The 17,833-nt window shown below is 40.2% G+C and overlaps 2 protein-coding genes across 3 annotated transcripts in view; both read right to left on the minus strand.

The window, feature by feature from the left end:
- The window catches only part of COPG2 (COPI coat complex subunit gamma 2), a 129,705-nt gene extending 117,542 nt beyond the window's left edge, over positions 1 to 12,163 (minus strand). For both annotated transcript variants that reach the window (XM_033863273.2, XM_019923320.3), the window contains exons 1-4: positions 12,043 to 12,163; positions 10,831 to 10,883; positions 10,188 to 10,268; positions 6,709 to 6,780 (exon numbers count right to left, since the gene is read on the minus strand). In XM_033863273.2, coding sequence (XP_033719164.1) covers positions 6,709 to 6,780; positions 10,188 to 10,268; positions 10,831 to 10,883; positions 12,043 to 12,079 — 243 coding nt within the window. In that variant the 5' untranslated portion in view covers positions 12,080 to 12,163. The remainder of the gene's footprint in view (positions 1 to 6,708; positions 6,781 to 10,187; positions 10,269 to 10,830; positions 10,884 to 12,042) is intronic.
- A 169-nt stretch (positions 12,164 to 12,332) lies between these two features.
- The window catches only part of TSGA13 (testis specific 13), a 39,091-nt gene continuing 33,590 nt past the window's right edge, over positions 12,333 to 17,833 (minus strand). The window contains exons 6-8 of the mRNA XM_019923780.3: positions 16,524 to 16,663; positions 15,826 to 15,953; positions 12,333 to 12,682 (exon numbers count right to left, since the gene is read on the minus strand). Coding sequence (XP_019779339.2) covers positions 12,513 to 12,682; positions 15,826 to 15,953; positions 16,524 to 16,663 — 438 coding nt within the window. The 3' untranslated portion in view covers positions 12,333 to 12,512. The remainder of the gene's footprint in view (positions 12,683 to 15,825; positions 15,954 to 16,523; positions 16,664 to 17,833) is intronic.

Below are 17,833 nucleotides of genomic sequence, written 5' to 3' on the forward strand. Positions count from 1 at the left end.
CAAAAACCTTCCTACAATGAAGATGGTTTCAATAGTGAACTCCATCAAACATTTTAGGAAAAATTAATAATGATTCTAGAAAAACTCTTCCAGAGAGCAGAGGAGGAAGAACCACTTCTCAATTCATTTTATGAAGCCAACATTACCCAAATACAAAACCCAAGAAAAAACTATACATAAATATATTTCATGACCACAGACTCAAAATCCATAACAAATTTTAACAAACAGAAAACAAAGATTTTATATTTTCCAGGAAAATAAATGCATCTCACCATATTAATATACTAAAAAAGGAAAACCACAATAATTCAATGGATATAGAAAAGACATTTGACCAAATTCAATACCCATTTATGGAAAAAAAAAATCTCCCAGCAAACTAGGAACAGAAAGGAAATTCCTCAACCTGATAAAGGTCACTTATGAAAAACTTGGAGCCAGCATCACATTTAATGGTGAAAGATTAAATACCTTTCCTCTAAGATCAGGAACAAAGCAAGGATGTCCTCTACCATCACTTCTATTCACACTATACAATAGTGCAAGAAGACAAAAAGGTAAGATAAACAAATAAAAAGCATACAGGGCTTCCCTGGTGGCACAGTGGTTGAGAGTCCGCCTGCCGATGCAGGGGACACGGGTTCGTGCCCCGGTCCGGGAGGATCCCACATGCCACGGAGCGGCTGGGCCCGTGAGCCATGGTCGCTGAGCCTGCGTGTCCGGAGCCTGTGCTCCGCAACGGGAGAGGCCACAACAGTGAGAGGCCCACGTACCGGGAAAAAAAAAAAAAAGCATACAGACTGAAAAAAGTAAATCCTAAGGAATCTCCCAAAATACTCCTAGAAGTAATAAATAAATTTAACAAGATCACAGGAAACAGGTCAATATACAAAAATCAATTTAATCTCTATAGACTACCTACAAACAATACAAATGCAATAGCATAAAAAATGTTAACTGCTTCAGGGATAAAGTTCACAAAATATGTATAAGACTTTTATGCTGAAAGCTACAATACTGCTGACAGAAATTAGAGACCTGAATAAAGGGAAATATATACCATGTCTATGGAGTAGAAAACTCAATAATGTTATAATGTCAATTCTCCTCAAATTGATCTCTTTGTTTTAAATTTTCTTGTAGTTGAACATATTGATCTTTAGAGTCAATGCAATCACCATCAACATTCCAGCAGGCCTTTTTAATAGAAATGAACAGGTTGATTCTAAAATGCATAGAGGAATGCAAAGAACTTAGAAGAGCCAAAACAACTTTGAAAAGGAAAAAAATAATAATAAAATAGGAAAACATGCACGACCTGATTTAAAACTTACTATAAAGCTACAGTAATCAAGACAGTGTGATACTGGAATAAGAATAGATATATATGGCAATGAAAATAATAGAATGTTCCAATGTGCCACTGTAACACAATCATCATTATTTCTTCCTGCTCCTCCTCCCTCCATATTGGTATGCAATTACTCCAGTAGAATTTGATGAGAAAAGAAAGGAGGAGGAAAAGGAGGGGGTGGTGGAGGAAGAGGAAGGAGATGAAAAGAAATTCAACCCTCACTTTATATCATGTACAAAAATTAACTCAAAATGATCATAAAGCAATTTAAGACACAAAAACTACAAAATGCCTAGGGAAAAAGCATAGGAGAAAATCTCTATGACCTTGGGTTAGGCAAAGATTTCTATAATACACATCAAAAACACAATCCATAACAGGAAAAAAAACCATGATAAACTGGACTTCATCAAAACTTAAAACTTCTGCTCTGTTAAAGACTAAGAAAGTGAAAAAACAAGACACAGACTAGGAGAAAATATTTGGGAAACATCTGATAAACAACTTCTATCCAGAATACATTAAGACCTTCAAAACTCAATAATAAGGAAATATACAACCAAATTATTAAAATTGGGCAAAAGATATGAACAGATCCTTCATCTTGGAAGATACATAGAAGGCAACAAAAGCACATAAAAAGATTTTGAGATTATTAGTCATTAGGAAAATGCAAATTAAAACTACAAAGAGATACTACTACATACGTATTAGAATGACTAAAATTAAAAAATAAACAAACAAACAAAAAACATATAATACCAAGTGCTGGCTAGAATGCAGAGCTACTAGAAGCTTCATACAGTAATGGGGGGAATGGTACTGTCACTTTGGAAAATGGGTTGGCAGTTTCTTACAAAGTTAAACATATATACACCTATCATATGACCCAGCAATTCCACTCCTAGGTATTTACCCAAGAGAAATAAAAACTTACATTTAAAAACTTATACATGAATGTTTATAGCAACATTATTCATAACCACCAAAAAATGGTAACAAACCAAATGCTCTTCAGCTAATGAACAAATAAACTGAGTACATCCATACAACAAATTACTACAATGAGATAAAAAGGAGTAAACTGACACAAAAAGTAACATGGACAAATATCAGATGAATTATGCTAAGTGCCTGAAAAGAAGACTCAAAAGGCTTCATATAGTATGATATCATTCTTATGACTTCCTGGAAAGGCAAAACTATAAGGAAAGAAAAGAGATTACTGGTTTCCTGGGCCTGAGGATGCGAGGAATAGATCATATAGTAGGGAACTTTTTGGAGTGATGGAAATGTTCTAAATCTTGACTGCAGTGATGATAATACTACTGTATGCATTTGTCAAAACTCATAAAACTATACCCTAAAAAGCGTGAATTTTACCATTTGTATATTATACTTAAAAAAAAAAAGAAAAAGAATGCAGTGGTGAGTGAATGAAAAGGCAAGCCACAGACTGGGATCTGGGAAGGAGAAAATATTTACAAAACACCTATCTGATGATGGTCTTGTATTCAGAAAATAAAAAGAACACCTACAACTCAATAAGCAGAAGATAAACAACCTGATTTTTTTTTAAAAAAAAAGGTAAAAGATTTCAACAGACACTTCACCAAAGAAGATAAACGGATGGCAAATAAGCATATGTTTGCTTAATACATGCTTAATACATTCATCATTCAGGAAATGCAAACCCAAGAATGCCACTTCTAGATACTAACCAAAGAAAATGAAAACATAGGTCCACACAAAGACTTGTACTTGAATATTTTTAGCAGCTTTGTTTATAATATCTGTAAACTGGAAACAACCCAAATATCCATTAACTTGTGAATGGATAAATAAAGACTACCTCCATACAGTGGAATACTACTCAGCAATAAAAATGAACAAACTACTGATACATACAAAAACTTGGATCAATCTCAAAAGCTAAGGGAAAGAAACAAGACATAAAAGTCATAAATGACTATATACTATATGATTAAATCTAAATGAAATTCTAGAAAATGCAAAACTATGTTGTCAGGAAGTAAATCAGTGATTGCCAGGTACTAGGGGTTGAGGGAGGAGATAGACAACTAAGAAATATGGGGGCACATTCTGGGGTGACGAAAAGTTTCTATATCATGACTGTGGTGATTGTTCCATGACTCTATACACTGGTCAAAACACAACTGTACACTTAATTGGTGAATTTTATTGTATATTTAAGCTGATTTTTAAAATTAAAAAAACAAAGCAGATTCTTTAAAGGCTAAAATAAAGTTTTAAACCTATAAATCAATAGATGGAATATAAATAAGCAAAGAATATAAACAGACAATTCACAGAGGAGGAAAGTAAAATGGCCATTAACTATATGAAAAGAGTTTCAATTTCGGCAGTGATATGGCAATGCAAATTAAAACCACAAAGAGATGCCATATCACCTTCTTGTGAATGGCAAATATTTAGATCAGATAATAGAAATTATTATTTGGAGCAGGTAAGGATTTGGAAGCAAACAGTGTAAATTAGTACAACCCTTTAAGATCAATTTGGCAAGATCGTATAAATAGCATTACCTAGAAATTCCACTTAGAGGTATCTACCCCAGAAAAATTCTCTATGTGCACAAGAAGACATGTACATAAACATTATGTGTGATGTCATTTGTAATAGCAAAAAAGTAGAAGCAACTTATAGATCTACCAATGGGAGAATGGATAAATAAATAAGAATACTGTATATTCACACACTGGGATTCCATACAGCAGTAAAACAGAATAAAGTAAAAGTACTTGTAGCAAGTGGGCAGATCTCAAAAACATTAATTTTTTAAATTGCAAAATAATATCAAGATGACATCATTCAGATTATATTTTAAAACACAAAAATACTAAGTATATATTATGGATACAAACAGATATAATATATAAACATAGGAGGATACCAATCTCAAAATAATTATTACCCTCTGGTAAAGGAAGGCTGGGAAAGGAAGGAGTTCCACATGCCACTGGCAAAACCCCCTCATCTTCCCCACAAAAAATCATATCCTTAATGCCATACTCTGCCTAAGGGACCATCAAAACAAATCACATCATGCTGTACATGGTTACTAAACCTCAGTCACTACAAAAAAAAATAAAATATCCTGGTCATTACTCAATAACAGTACCCCTTTTGTATTTCATTTCCAAGCATTCACTCTCCAACCACCACTCCTGACTCAACTCTTTCGCTCCATCATGACCTACAAGCCATTGATTCCATCAACTCTTTACTGTCCCAATCAGCCCCCGTTCTTACTTGCCTCCTAACCAAGCACAGACTCCACAGTCAATATTTCAATCACTCAATTTCCTTGTTCCTCCCTCTGCTTACTAACATGGCAAAACCCCAATCTTGATTAAACCCCATCTTTAACTGTTCCATGCCTTAACCTGAAGCCTGTAGCTGGAGAAAAACATTCACCATGCTACCTGGGAATACTTTAATTCATGACCACTAACTTGAAGGGGCCATGCGTCCTGTCCAACAATCCTACATTTCCCCAATCCATTTCCTAGAAAACTACTTCATGTCTTCTTCTCTTAATACAACCTCTGTGCTAGAAGCTTCGAGTTTGTCCTCACGCTATTTCTTCCCTGCTCTGCATCCTCTTCCCTGCTCCACGTCCAGCTCTTCTTCCCAACTGCCAGCCCTGTGAGCAGCGACAGCCTCTGGCCTACCACAAGACACGTGAAGCAGCCTTCCACAACTTTTATGATAGTCCCTCTCCGTGACCGCACTCTCCAGCAGCTTGAAATGCCTCGTTTTCTAGTTTAATTCCTCTAATAAATAATTCAATAATGAACACAGCAATTCTGCTTCCCTGATTGAACCCCAAATTTTGGTACAGGAAGTGATTAAAGGGAAATAGGGCCTTAAGGATAGGAATCTGAAATTGCTTTTCTGACTTGATAAAAGGAATTAATGACCCTGTCTCCAGTGGTAAAGGGGACACTAGTCATCCATGGCATGCTGTGGCAAAATACTTAAATCATCACCTGCAGACAAATATAATCAAGGACTATAGAAGACAAAGGTTTGGGTAATCAACTAGTTGCTGCCATAGAACATTTTTGTAAAAATGAGTTGTATAATGGGCTAGTTCCTTCTAAGTACACTGGCAAACTAGGTAAAAGAAAATGCTAAGCTCGGAGTTTTGAATTCACAGCTTAAGGTCTATGTCAGGGACTAGAAAACGTCCATAATGCCTTAATAAAAAGCCTCATGCCATGTGGACACAGGGCTGAGATTTCTGAAAAGTATATCCTGCAGGTGACTGAATTACAATGCAAATTCAATTTACCCCCTGTGAGCCATTTTATGTTAAAGTTAGGACCATGATTGGCAAGGAGAGGGGCCCTGAAAATCAGAATGGGGACATATGGGCAGATTCTGATGAAGTGAAGTACCTTGAACCTCTAAATTCCTCCAAGCCTCCTGGGCAAGCAGAAGCAGTCCTTCATACCCTGTCTGAGGAAATTAGGCTCCATTTGCCTGAAGAATGTGCACTGACTTTCCCTGAGATAGTTGCCTTACATGGGACACCGATGTTCCTGAGGACCTAATCCCCAAACTGCTCACTATCTAGACACATAACCAGACTCAAATCCTATAAAATCCTCGGGGTCAGGCACAAAATGTGGCCTGTGATGATATGCAATGCATACCAAAAGAACTGCACAATTTGGCCAATTTATGTTAACAGAAAGCTGAGAAATACAGGTCCCACAATCCCCTTCTCTGATGGTTCTGAGTCAGAGCTGGGCAAAAAGGAAATATGTGCCACATTTGGAAGACAGAAGTGAAGCACACATTATGCTTGAAAGTCAGGGTGGTCGAAGGTAATGAGAGACAGATGCAGAGGTGCTGGCAGCTTTAGTCTGTCCTCACTCTTCTTCTTCCCTACTCCATGTCCCTTCCCCACTCTGCATCCAGCGCGTCTTCTCATCTGCCAACAGCAACCCCAGGCCCACAAGAAACTTGACTAAGAACTTAGAGATGTGATAGCTATGTCCTCTGACTTCTATACCAGTCCACCTCCGCAGTGTCACGCCAGAAGCTGGATATTAGCGGTCTTCATGACTGCACAGATGGTAGATCTGTGAGTGAACAGCTTTGAACTATATACTTTCATTCTTTCATTTTCATATGTCCTTTAATGAACATTTATAAATTTTATGAAGAGAAAATTTTTAAGTAATTTTAAACATTTCAAGCAACTTTCCCTAATTTGGAGCACTCTAAGTTCCCCCAAGGAAAACAGATAAAAGGAGCTTTTTTTAGCCTAAAAGAATTAAAAAAAAAAAAAGACTTACATCATTAGATTGAAACAATCGAGTCATTGCAAAGAAGGCTTCTGTGGCTTCCGTAGTTCCAAAGTGTTCACCCTAAGTAATTTAAATTAAGTTTAAATTAAAACAATTTCTTAAACTCAACAAAAATTAAGGACTTTCCATTTATTTCTGCAAAGATCTTTTAGAACTCAGGAAAAACTCTCTGTATAAACATTGTGCCTCTTTGCTATTTTTCTGGCTTTTAATTTATAAACCTACATAGCCATTTATCCATTCCTTATTTAAAATAATCCATTATCATACACCATGCTTTTATGAAAGTTCTAGAACAGTGGTATCTAACTTTTTAGCAGGAACTATTTTAAATTCCCTGAAGAACTGTGATTTACAAGGAGATAGAAAATGATAGTAAATTGACTTCCTTATCAGAACAGGATGTTATTGTTACACTGCCTAAGAGCAGAGATCATACCTTCTACATTTCTATAATCCAATGCCTGACAATATCATAGGAGCATAATAAATATTAAACTGTAAAGAACTATCTATTAGGAATCCCAGAAAACATGGTAAAAAGGGACCAACCAAAAGGGCAGCAGATTAGTTATATAAAAGTAAGGCTTATAGGGCTGCTAATACATCTCAAGACACTGGCTCAAGCCCCTAAAAACATGCTTTGGGTCAGAACTTCAACGTGCTTAACAAATCATCAGAGGATCTTCCCAAAATGCAGATTCTGATTCAGTGGCTCTGGTGTGAACCCTAAAATTTTCCATTTCTAATTGGCTCCCAGTGATGCGAATGCTGCTGATCTGGGAACCACATATTTCTGAGTAGCGAGGTGTTAGATAACCTATTGGGTTGGCCAAAAAGTTCGTTTGGGTTTTTCTATAAGATGTAACAGAAAAACCCAAACAAACTTTTTGGCCAACCCAATATTTTATTAATAGTCAAAACACTGCAGACCACAGACCACCTGAAACATTACCATTTCAATAGTTAACTTCTTCAGTAAAAACAATCCTATATAATATGTTGGGCTCAATCACTTTTCAGGGCTTCAGCTCTCATAAAAAATATAACTAGTCAATCTATTTGTCATAGGTGTAAGAATAAACAAATTTTGATGAAAAACCCTGAAAGTTTAGGATGAAAGACAAAGTATAAGAGTTTACAATTACTTAAGTCAGAGTACCCAGCTTGCTCATCATCAAGACATTTCCCTTACTTTCTTTCATATTTAGAGAACATACAGACGCCCATCTATTTGTCAGTCATACTAGTACAGTAAATCCTAAGTCCCTACTTTTTGACTTGAAACTCAGAGAATATACGGATATGTCAACTCTAGTAGAAACTTAGAAGTATTTTTCCATAAAGCACTACCAAGAACTAGGCAAAAGATAAAGCTAAAGTTCCCAAATCTGTTCACCTAGTTGACTGTGTTTATCAGACTGTGTGGGTAACTTCCTTATCAAGATAATTATATGTTTCAACATGAGTTGCCCATCAAAGCAGTATTGGTCAATGTAAAAATACATGCTACTCTGAACCAACTTTAACTACTCAAAATTCTGCTTATAGACTGGAGTTCCCCAACTTGGACACAATATATGCTATGAAAAGTTAAATCAAACTGACTTTGCATTAAATGTTTCTAATATAATACCACATGAGAATATATGTTTGTGAATAGATATATTTTATTTAAAAGCATGTTCTTGTTGCTCTGCCTCCATTTGCAAGCTACAAAACTTCATGTCTCTGGATGAGGTCTTCAGTCATGAAGTATAGTAAAGTAAAAATATTCTCATGGAATTCAGATTGGAAACCACAGTCTTCTAAGCACCATATGTAAACCACCTGAGGTGGGGGGGGTGTGTGTGTGTGTGTGGGTGTGGGGGTGTGTGTGTGTGTGTGTGTGTGTGTGTGTGTGTGTGTGTGTGTGTCTAAGAAACAGACTCACATTTTCTAAGGCCCTAGACTAAAAATCATGAGACTTTTTTAGTCTGAAGCAAAAAAAAACAAAAAAACACACAAGAAACAAACAAAAAAATAAAACCACACACAAGAAAAAAAAATTAAATAAATAACGATAAGAGCAAGTGGGGGACTTCCCTGATGGTGCAGTTGTTAAGAATCCGCCTGCCAATAGAGGGGACACAGGTTCGATCCCTGGTCTGGGAAGATCCCACATGCCGCGGAGCAACTAAGCCCGTGCGCCACAACTTCTGAGCCTGCACTCTAGAGCCCGCGCGTCACAACTACTGAGTCAGCACGCCACAACTACTGAAGCCTGCGCGCCTGGAGCCTGTGTTCCTCAACAAGAGAAGCCACGACAATGAGAAGCCCGCACACCACAATGAAGAGCAGCCCTCGCTCGCTGCAACTAGAGAAAGCCTGTGCACAGCAACGAAGACCCAACGCAGACAAAAATAAATTAATTAATTTAAAAAGAAAAAAAAGTGCAAGTGGATCTATGTTTCATGAGTGCAAATATTTTTGTTGGTTTTGTCTGCTACATCCCCAGTGCCTAAAACAGTGCATAGAACGCAGCAGGTATATAATAAATATATATGCTATATGACCGAATGAAAACTATTCCTGAATGTTTACTATGTGTCCAGGACTATTCTCAGTACTTCACATTTATCGTATCATTTAATCATTATAACTTTATAAAACAGGTATTAGCATAATCCCCATTTACAGAAAAAGACATTAAGGTACAAAACAATTAAGCACAGAATCATACTGCTAGTGGTGGAGTAGGGAAAATAAATACAGGCATACCTTGCAGATACTGTGGGTTCAGTTCCAGACCACAGCAATAAAGTGAATACTGCAATAAAGCACGTCACAGGAATATTTTGGTTTCCCAGTGCGTATAAAAGTTATGTTTACACTATACTGTAGTTTATACTGTGCAACAGCATTACGTTGAAAAAAAAACAATGTACATACCTTAATTTAAAAATACTTTACTGCTAAAAAAAATGCTAACCATCATCTAACAATGCAGGGTTGCCACAAACCTTCAATTTGTAAAAAAAATGCAATAAAGTATAATAAAATGAGGTATGCCTGTATAAAATTTGAATATTAAAATCAAAGTTTTAAAATAGTAATATAATATACTCCCCCCAAAAGGATAAAATATCTATCTGAAATTTGTGTAAGATTTTGCAATATATTTTTATTTTCTGAACATATCTAAAAAACATGTTTTAATATTAACTAATACTTGTTAAATTCAAATCAACGTTGAGATCCTACCATGTGCTTAGCTGATTTGGTACCTCATGAATAAAAAAGAAGTGTCTGTCATACTCCTCGTCCTCAAGAAATTTTACATATTATTATGTTAATCAAACACGGTAAATTTTAAAATTAAGTGAATTTTTAAAAAATAAATAATTACACTTGCCAGAAAGTACTTCACTGCATGTTATGTATTTCTATCCCAGGACACAAATCTGAGGAAAATCAAAATAATTTACCTGGTTCAATAAGTAAAGAATCTTTGTAAGAATATGCAAACATCTTCTTGGATTGATGGGCGTTTCATTGAATATACGAGCCTGTGGAAACAAAAAACATTGCTATATATATTTTCTATCTTTGCTATCACAGACTACAGAAAATCAACTTAAATAAAGACTATTATACATTTTAATCACAGTATCCAAATAATGTTGCTTACAGTTTTCAACTTATTATGTTATATAATAAATTATTAGATGTGGCCTAGGTTTTCCATTCTATACTATTCACTCCCTTAGGTCTGCTACTTCAACTTGTGGGCTTTATCTATTAAGTAAGAATCACAATATTTATCTACATCATTTGAATACAATAGGCTTAATATCTATAACTTCCTTCAATAACCTTGCACTAAACACCTCCTTGGTGTTTTATTTAAAATTCTCAACATGTGACAGAGTCTACATATTTTTGCATTTCTATAAGCTCTAGACTCTCCTATGACAAGTAACCCCTCTTCTTTTTCCCTCAAGTATATATTCTTTGAACTCAGTTGCATTCCTTAATTCTTATTTTGTATCAGAGCATTCTGGGGCTCTTTGTCCCCCATTCTAAAATGGAATAGAAAAGAAAAAAACACACTATACTTCCAAGCCATACCTCCTGTAAGACAGCACTCTTCTCCAGATGCCGAAAAGGATTGGAGCCACTACCTATGTTACGGGGGGAAAAAAATGTCTTTAATAGTTGTCCTACACAAACTTACTTTCTACAGAAGGGTACTGAATGCTTGGGAAATCTCACCCAAGTGAAGTGACCACTTGGATTTCACAGTGATAATCATTACTAATATGCATACAAACTGATTAAAATCCTTCTGACACTAGCTCTGTCTGCTATCCTGTAAGATCCTGTACTTCTCTTTTGCAGAAACCCTGCCTGAAATGAGTGTATTCTTTCCCTGCCTTCTTTTTACATGAATGTTAGAAATATCTGTCATGTCCATACAACTAAAATTAATGAGACTGTGGTAGGGTCCTTTGGATTTCCCTAAAGGAAAGCACTATTTTATGTGTTTCTAACATTTACTGTGAGGAGTTTATCAGAGAATTAGATACACGTCAAGCTGGAAGGGGCCACAGAGGTTTACTAACCCAACCCTCGACCACACTTAGAGCAGCTATCAATCACTGAGGGTTTGGGGGGGGGGGTTGTTTCTTTTTGTTTTTTGAGGTGACTTGGCATCTTCCTCATTTACTCTGGACCAAAGACGGCTATCAAGATGCAACTCACTTTTGGATGCTTGAGTATTAAACGAGCTAGGTACCACGGAGCAGGCTTGCCCGCACGGAAGTGGACAAAGCAGAGGTCCCCGGGGAGACTGCAAGGTACAGACACCACAAAGTTCACAAACACACTCAGTCCCGTGAATCCCAGACCCACCGTGGGCCTTGCACTACCAGCACCCCACCCCACCCCGCCTCTCGCAAGCGCACACTCACTACCTCCGCCACCTGCCATGGGCCGGACTCTGGTGGGCAGCCCAGCCCTGGCGAACTGGAGCAGGTGGCTCCGAGGAGCTGAGCCGGAGGAGGGGGGCTGGGGGCGGGGCCGCCGAGCAGCCCGAGGCTGCGCGCGAGCGCCCGGGCGCTCGCGCGCGACTTGAGGGGAGGCTCCGGCGCCCGGGGGAGGGGCTAGGGGCAGGCCCCCGGCTGGAGAGGAGTGGGTCGGAGGAGGGGCTGGGCTCCAACTCCGGCCCGCCGGCACACCGGCGCCCACGCCCCCAGGTCCGCAGTCCCCGAGAGCAGGTGGCGGCGGGCAGGTGAAGGGGGCCCCGCGGCTGAGGGTGGGCGTCAGACGCCCCGCGCGTACCAGACTCCTCGTCCTTCTTGTCGAATTTTTTAATCATCTTGGACGACTTCCCAGCGCCCAAGCCCACCGCCACCGTCCCAGGCGCCGCAGCCAGCAAGCGGAAGAAGCTGCAGGAAGGTCGGCCCCGTGCTCTGGCGCCGGTTGGGCCGCGGTCCCGTCACTCGGAGAGAAGGCCCGCCCTCCCCGGCCGTAGCCGACCGCTCTCAGCCCCAGGGGACGTGGCCACGCCCTCTCTTCCTCCTCAAGCCGGGAGGAGGCGGGGCCAAGGGTGGGCTCCCCGGGGCCGCGTCCCCGCCCCTACGGTGACAGGTCGCTGCAGGGGGCTCACCACGGCCCACCCTGCAAGCGACCCGGCAGCCCACGCCCGGAGAGGGCAGAATAAGATTTTATTTGGTTGGCACGCCCTAAATGGCGACTTCTCCAGGCCGCTCAGTCTCTGGAGAGAGGCGAGGGGCATGTAGGGCTTGTTTTCATTTAATGACACTGGCGTTTTTTATAATCCACTGCTGGGCCCTTCCGTTGCGGAACGCGCTCTCTCCTGGCGCGGTTCTGGTGGGCTTCTCCTCCAGGAGTGATGAAAGGGTTAATGGTTCCCAAATCATCTGGGAAGTTGGCAGGTAGCTCCCTGACTTCTTGGAGACTGCAACAAAGCACAGGGCACCTTCGTGAATGTGGATTTCCAGAGGTTTAGGACACTTAATGTGAGACGTAAAAAGAGATCCGCTCGGAGGGCCGAGAAAGCTGCTCTTTACTCTGAGCAAGAGGATAGGTTTTGGACCACGGACTACCATTCCAACCTTCTTTATAATTCTTCCCTTCATCAACACCCACCAGTTTAGGGTCTTCCCTATTTAATCCCACCCCTTTCGAACGATTCCATCTGTGGCCATTTTGACGCTTACATAACGCTTAACTAAGTGAAGGAACTTTCACTTGTATATTCATGTTCCTCTTAGCCTTTTCAGTTCTCCTGTCCGAGAGTGTAACTAAGAAACTGTTTCTACCTTTGGCTTCACTGTCATCACTTTTTCCAGAATCTCTTTCAACTTATGCCCTTCTTGGACGCCTCCGTTGTGGGCTCTTCTTGCTCCCATCCCTCCCCCCCCCCCATTTTGAAGTATTATGCCTTGTAAATATCCCTTAAATTTGTTTTCTTGGGCTTCCCTGGTGGCGCAGTGGTTGAGAGTCCGCCTGCCGATGCAGGGGACACGGGTTCGTGCCCCGGTCCGGGAAGATACCACGTGCCGCGAAGCGGCTGGACCCGTGAGCCATGGCCGCTGAGCCTGCGCGTCCGGAGCCTGTGCTCCGCAACGGGAGAGGCCACAACAGTGAGAGGCCCGCGTACCGCAAAAAAAAAAAAAGTTTGTTTTCTTATTCCTACTGCTGTCACCTTAATTCAGGTCCTATCTGTTTGTTTCTTGGACAGTCTCCTAACCAGCCTTCATGGCCTGGTAATCTTTTACCAAGCAAGCAATTCTCTGTGTAATCTTTCTTTATTTGGATGCCTGGTAAACATGGAAAATTATTGATGGAAGGAGGAGTTGCTAGGTTCTCTTTTACGTGAAGTAGAGACACTGTTTCAACTTCACAGTGGATTGTCTTTGTTTAGGAAAAGCACAATAATGGGCCCTTTAGATACATAAGTATATATCCACTCATTTTTCTTGAGGGAAACTGTAAAGTCACCATAATTCTAATAAATGCTGCAGACTGAGATGTTAAGTGTTCTGTTTAGAAATGTAAACTGGGATACCTTAACAGAATCATGCCCTTGAAAAATCAGAGAAATTCTAATCTAGATTAGATTCTAGACTGGAGAAATTCTTCCTTCCAATATAGATTTAAGCTGAACTGCTGATATCCTGCGTATGGTATCATTTAAGATTTAGCTCTGACTAAATGTACTATTTTATGTTTGCCTTATCTGGCTTATAAAGCTCAAAGCTTGCTTTCCATGTGGAGTTTCCCTTGAAGGAAATAGATGTTCCTACTGATTTATTCTGGGGGCTGAAAATAAACAGGCTTAGGGGAAGGAGCTACCTTTTCCCCTTCCTTGGGCCAAGGGTATTAGGAGCCTAGGCAGAGACAGTGCTGGTAAGCCAAGAGACTCCCAAGAATGGATAATGTGCTGGGGGCCTGTTGGGGAGTATGAAGGGACTGAGGGGGGGTTGAGGCTGAGCCTAACAGTGTCCCCTTTTAAAGCAAGATAAATGACTCTCTGCCAGCCTTTAATTTTTCTTCACATCTATGAAGTGTTATTTAATATCACAGCTTGGTTTTAGCTGTATATGGGGAGTTAAGAGAGGCAGGAGGGATGTCAGGTGGTGTGGCAGATAGGTACAGAAGGAGCAGAGACACTTGAAGAAGCCAGGTAAGGGATAGTACGATATGACCTCATACCTCTGGAACTGTGACTGTTTGAGCTGAGGATGGCTGGCAATCGCTAGGATGGCCTTGTAGAACAGGGAAGCATACCTTAGGGAGTTCCAGAAACTGCTCGAGGAGAGCAGTCCTGTAGGAGAAATGAACCTTATCTTGGAGCCATAGGCTGGTGAAGTCTGGGGAGCCATCGATTATACTTCTAATACACAAATGTGTGTTCAGTGCTCTGAAATTTTTCAGTGGGTCCCAACCGCCTGCTGGATAAAACCTAAGCCCTTATTTATACAAATATACAAAGCCCTTCATGACCTGGCCCATCCATATGTCTTACATATGGAAAGTGCTATTATTATTGGTGCTTGATAAATATCCAACACGAGTAAGTGCCCCATAAATGTTGCTAAATGAATGACAATTTGTGAGGAGCGTTTTTGTTGTACCCCTTCCTTACAACCTTATCCCAAACCTCTTCCACGCCATGTCCTGCCTCAACCCCAAAGAGACTCATGGACCTCTGAGACGCATAGCTTATCCTTTGGCCCTTCTAGAACAGTTTTCCTCGAAGTGTGATATGCGTACCACTGGGTAGTTTTAGGTGATACTTAGATAAACATTTAAAATTTTAATTATTATGGGACTTCCCTGGTGGCGCAATGGTTGAGAATCCGCCTGCCAATGCAGGGGACATGGGTTCGATCCCTGGTCTGGGAAGATCCCACATGCCGCGGAGCAACTAAGCCCGTTCACCACAACTACTAAGCCTGTGCTCTAGAGCCCGCAAGCCACAACTACTGAGCCCTCGTGCCACAACTACTGAAGCCTGCGCGCCTAGAGCCCGTGCTCCGTGACAAGAGAAGCCACCGCAAGGAGGAGCCCTCACACCGCAACGAAGAGTAGCCCCACGCTCGCCGCAACTAGTGAAAGCCCACACTCAGCAACGAAGACCCTACACAGCCAAAATAAATTAGTTTTTAAAATGTAATTATTATGAATTTGATTAAATGTTTGAGAGAATTGTATAAGAGAAAAAAAACCCATGTGATTAGTATATCAAACCCATGATGGCAATGATATAGTATTAATTAGGACAAAAAAATAATTTGAAAGAAAAACATTAAGTAAATAACAGGGCAAATAACTCATTGACCAAAACTAGTAAAGTGGTAGGTGATGTAGTTTGGAAAACACTATGCTAGAGTTTTCTTGAAATGTGAGGATTGAAACAGGGTGGAAAGCCTAGCACCACTTGGGCCTCTATCAGTTCTTGGCTTCCATGCTAAAAGGAAAACTAGCCTCCAGAACCTCCAGGAGAGATTTGCCCTTATCTCTCGTCCCCATAGTTTGTCCCTCCTGCCCACAGCTCCATCCCATAAACCATTGTTTTGATAGAGAGGACCTTACCGTCACTCCTCAGATCTCTTTTACAGACTGGAGCAAAGTTGAGCTGAGGGTACATTTTTTTCTGTTTTCTCAAAGCACAGACCTTTGAATACTTCCCTTCACTCTTGAAATCCTCGTCCGTGGAAAACCTTAACAAAGAAAGTTCATTTAGTAGATCCTAGGGTGAGGGATTAATGGAACCACTCACTGCATTCTCAGATTCTGGAGGAGAAGAAAGGACCGTAGGATTTGAGGGTGTTCATTGGTACAGAGCGGGAGTATTGTTCAGTGGAAGGGATGCTTCTAGAACCTAGCATTGTAAACCTATGAGGGAACTCCAGAATCTCCTCTCTCCTCTCTAAACAAGATATAAGCTGCTCCTATAACCAGTTTCAAATCAAATCTCATACATAGCAAATTGTTCCTATATCACAACCCTTAACAGGCACCAAGAGAAATTTTTTGTTGTTGTTTCCTCAAAGCATGGACCTTTGAATACTTGTCTTCACTCTTGAAAATCATTCTTGTGAAAAACTTTAGTTTTGCATTACTGTTTCTCTGTTGCTAAGGTAGAAGTGTGGTTGGGGATCATGTAGGGAAGCTGTCCTATTATTACACAGTTGTCCACATTCCGTACAACCGAAAAGTGTTTGTTAAATCATATTGAAAAGAGATAGTGACACGAATAAGGAAAAGGTAAGAAAGAGCCAGGACTTCACCTAAACCATTGTTCTCTCTTGGATTTAGGGTCCTCCAGCAGTGTCACAGGGAAGACTGGTTTCAGCCCAGATCTTAACTTTTTTTTCTGATACATCAGAGGTAGGAAGAAGTTCTCAGTGGGCTTGTGCTGATGACTTTCCTGCAGCAAAGGGAAGAAGAGTAAGTGAGGGAGTTAGCTGAGTCTCCTGGACTTACTGACCTAAGCTCCTGGGCTAAGCTCCCATTCCCCTAAAATCATGCAGCAAAACCTGCCGAAGAGGGAAGTAGGGATGCAGAAACCCAAAGAAGAGAAAACAGTTCCCTGGGTGGGCTAATACCTGTTGGTTTCACAGCCAGACGATTTGTACAAAGTTAGGTCAGTTTCCTAAGTAATCAATTAAGCTTGCCCACTAGCCGTTTGTAGTAAATGGAAGAAAAATTTCCCAGGTTTTGTGAAGGATTCAACTAGTGAATTGCTTAGGAAACCAAACATTTGGTAATAAATTGGGGAATAGATCCATGGGATTCTACCCACCTTTCTTGGAGTTGGCTGTCTCATTCACATCCCATTCTCTGTCTGCAGTGAAAAGGCCACAGAATGGGATGTTTTGTGAGGTAATAATTTCATCATTATTAAAGTCATAGAATCAAAGACTTTCAGAAAGGATCTTAAAGACCATCAATTCTAACCATTCATCTGACACTCTTATTCCCTCCATAGTAACACTGTCAAGTGGTCCATCTTCCTATATCTAAAAACCCAGCCTGCTTAATCTTTGATCAGCTGATTGCTATCCCCTGTCACTTCTACCCTACAGTCCAAACGGAATAAATCTAGTGTCTCTTCCACAGAATCCTTAAAGAATTTGAAGAAATCTATCACGTTCCCCCTGAGCGCCCTCTCTCTTCCAGGCTCAACATTGCCAACATTTTGAACTTTTTTTTTTCATATGACATGGCTTTGGGTTCACTGTTCTCCTGATTTCTCTCATTTTCACTCATTTGAGAAAGTTACAACTTATATTTACACATTATGTTAATAATTATATCTATATAATGTGTGGCAATCTGAAATGAAAACAATATGCTAGCTGTAGCAACTGCAGGACACATCCTATTAAAGTCTCTATTCAAATGTCATTGCTGCTTCTGAGAGCCTTCCCTAACTACACTATCTAAAATCACCACTCACACCCATCACCCTCCATTCCCTTATCCTGCTTTTGGGGCACTTAACACATTATACATTATCCGTGCGATTGTTGGCTTGCTTATGGTCTTCTACCTCACTGGAATTAAACTTTGACTTAGTCACTGATAGATCCTTACT

The sequence above is a fragment of the Tursiops truncatus genome, chromosome 9 (assembly GCF_011762595.2).
Source record: "Tursiops truncatus isolate mTurTru1 chromosome 9, mTurTru1.mat.Y, whole genome shotgun sequence".
Classification (NCBI taxonomy): domain Eukaryota; kingdom Metazoa; phylum Chordata; class Mammalia; order Artiodactyla; family Delphinidae; genus Tursiops; species Tursiops truncatus.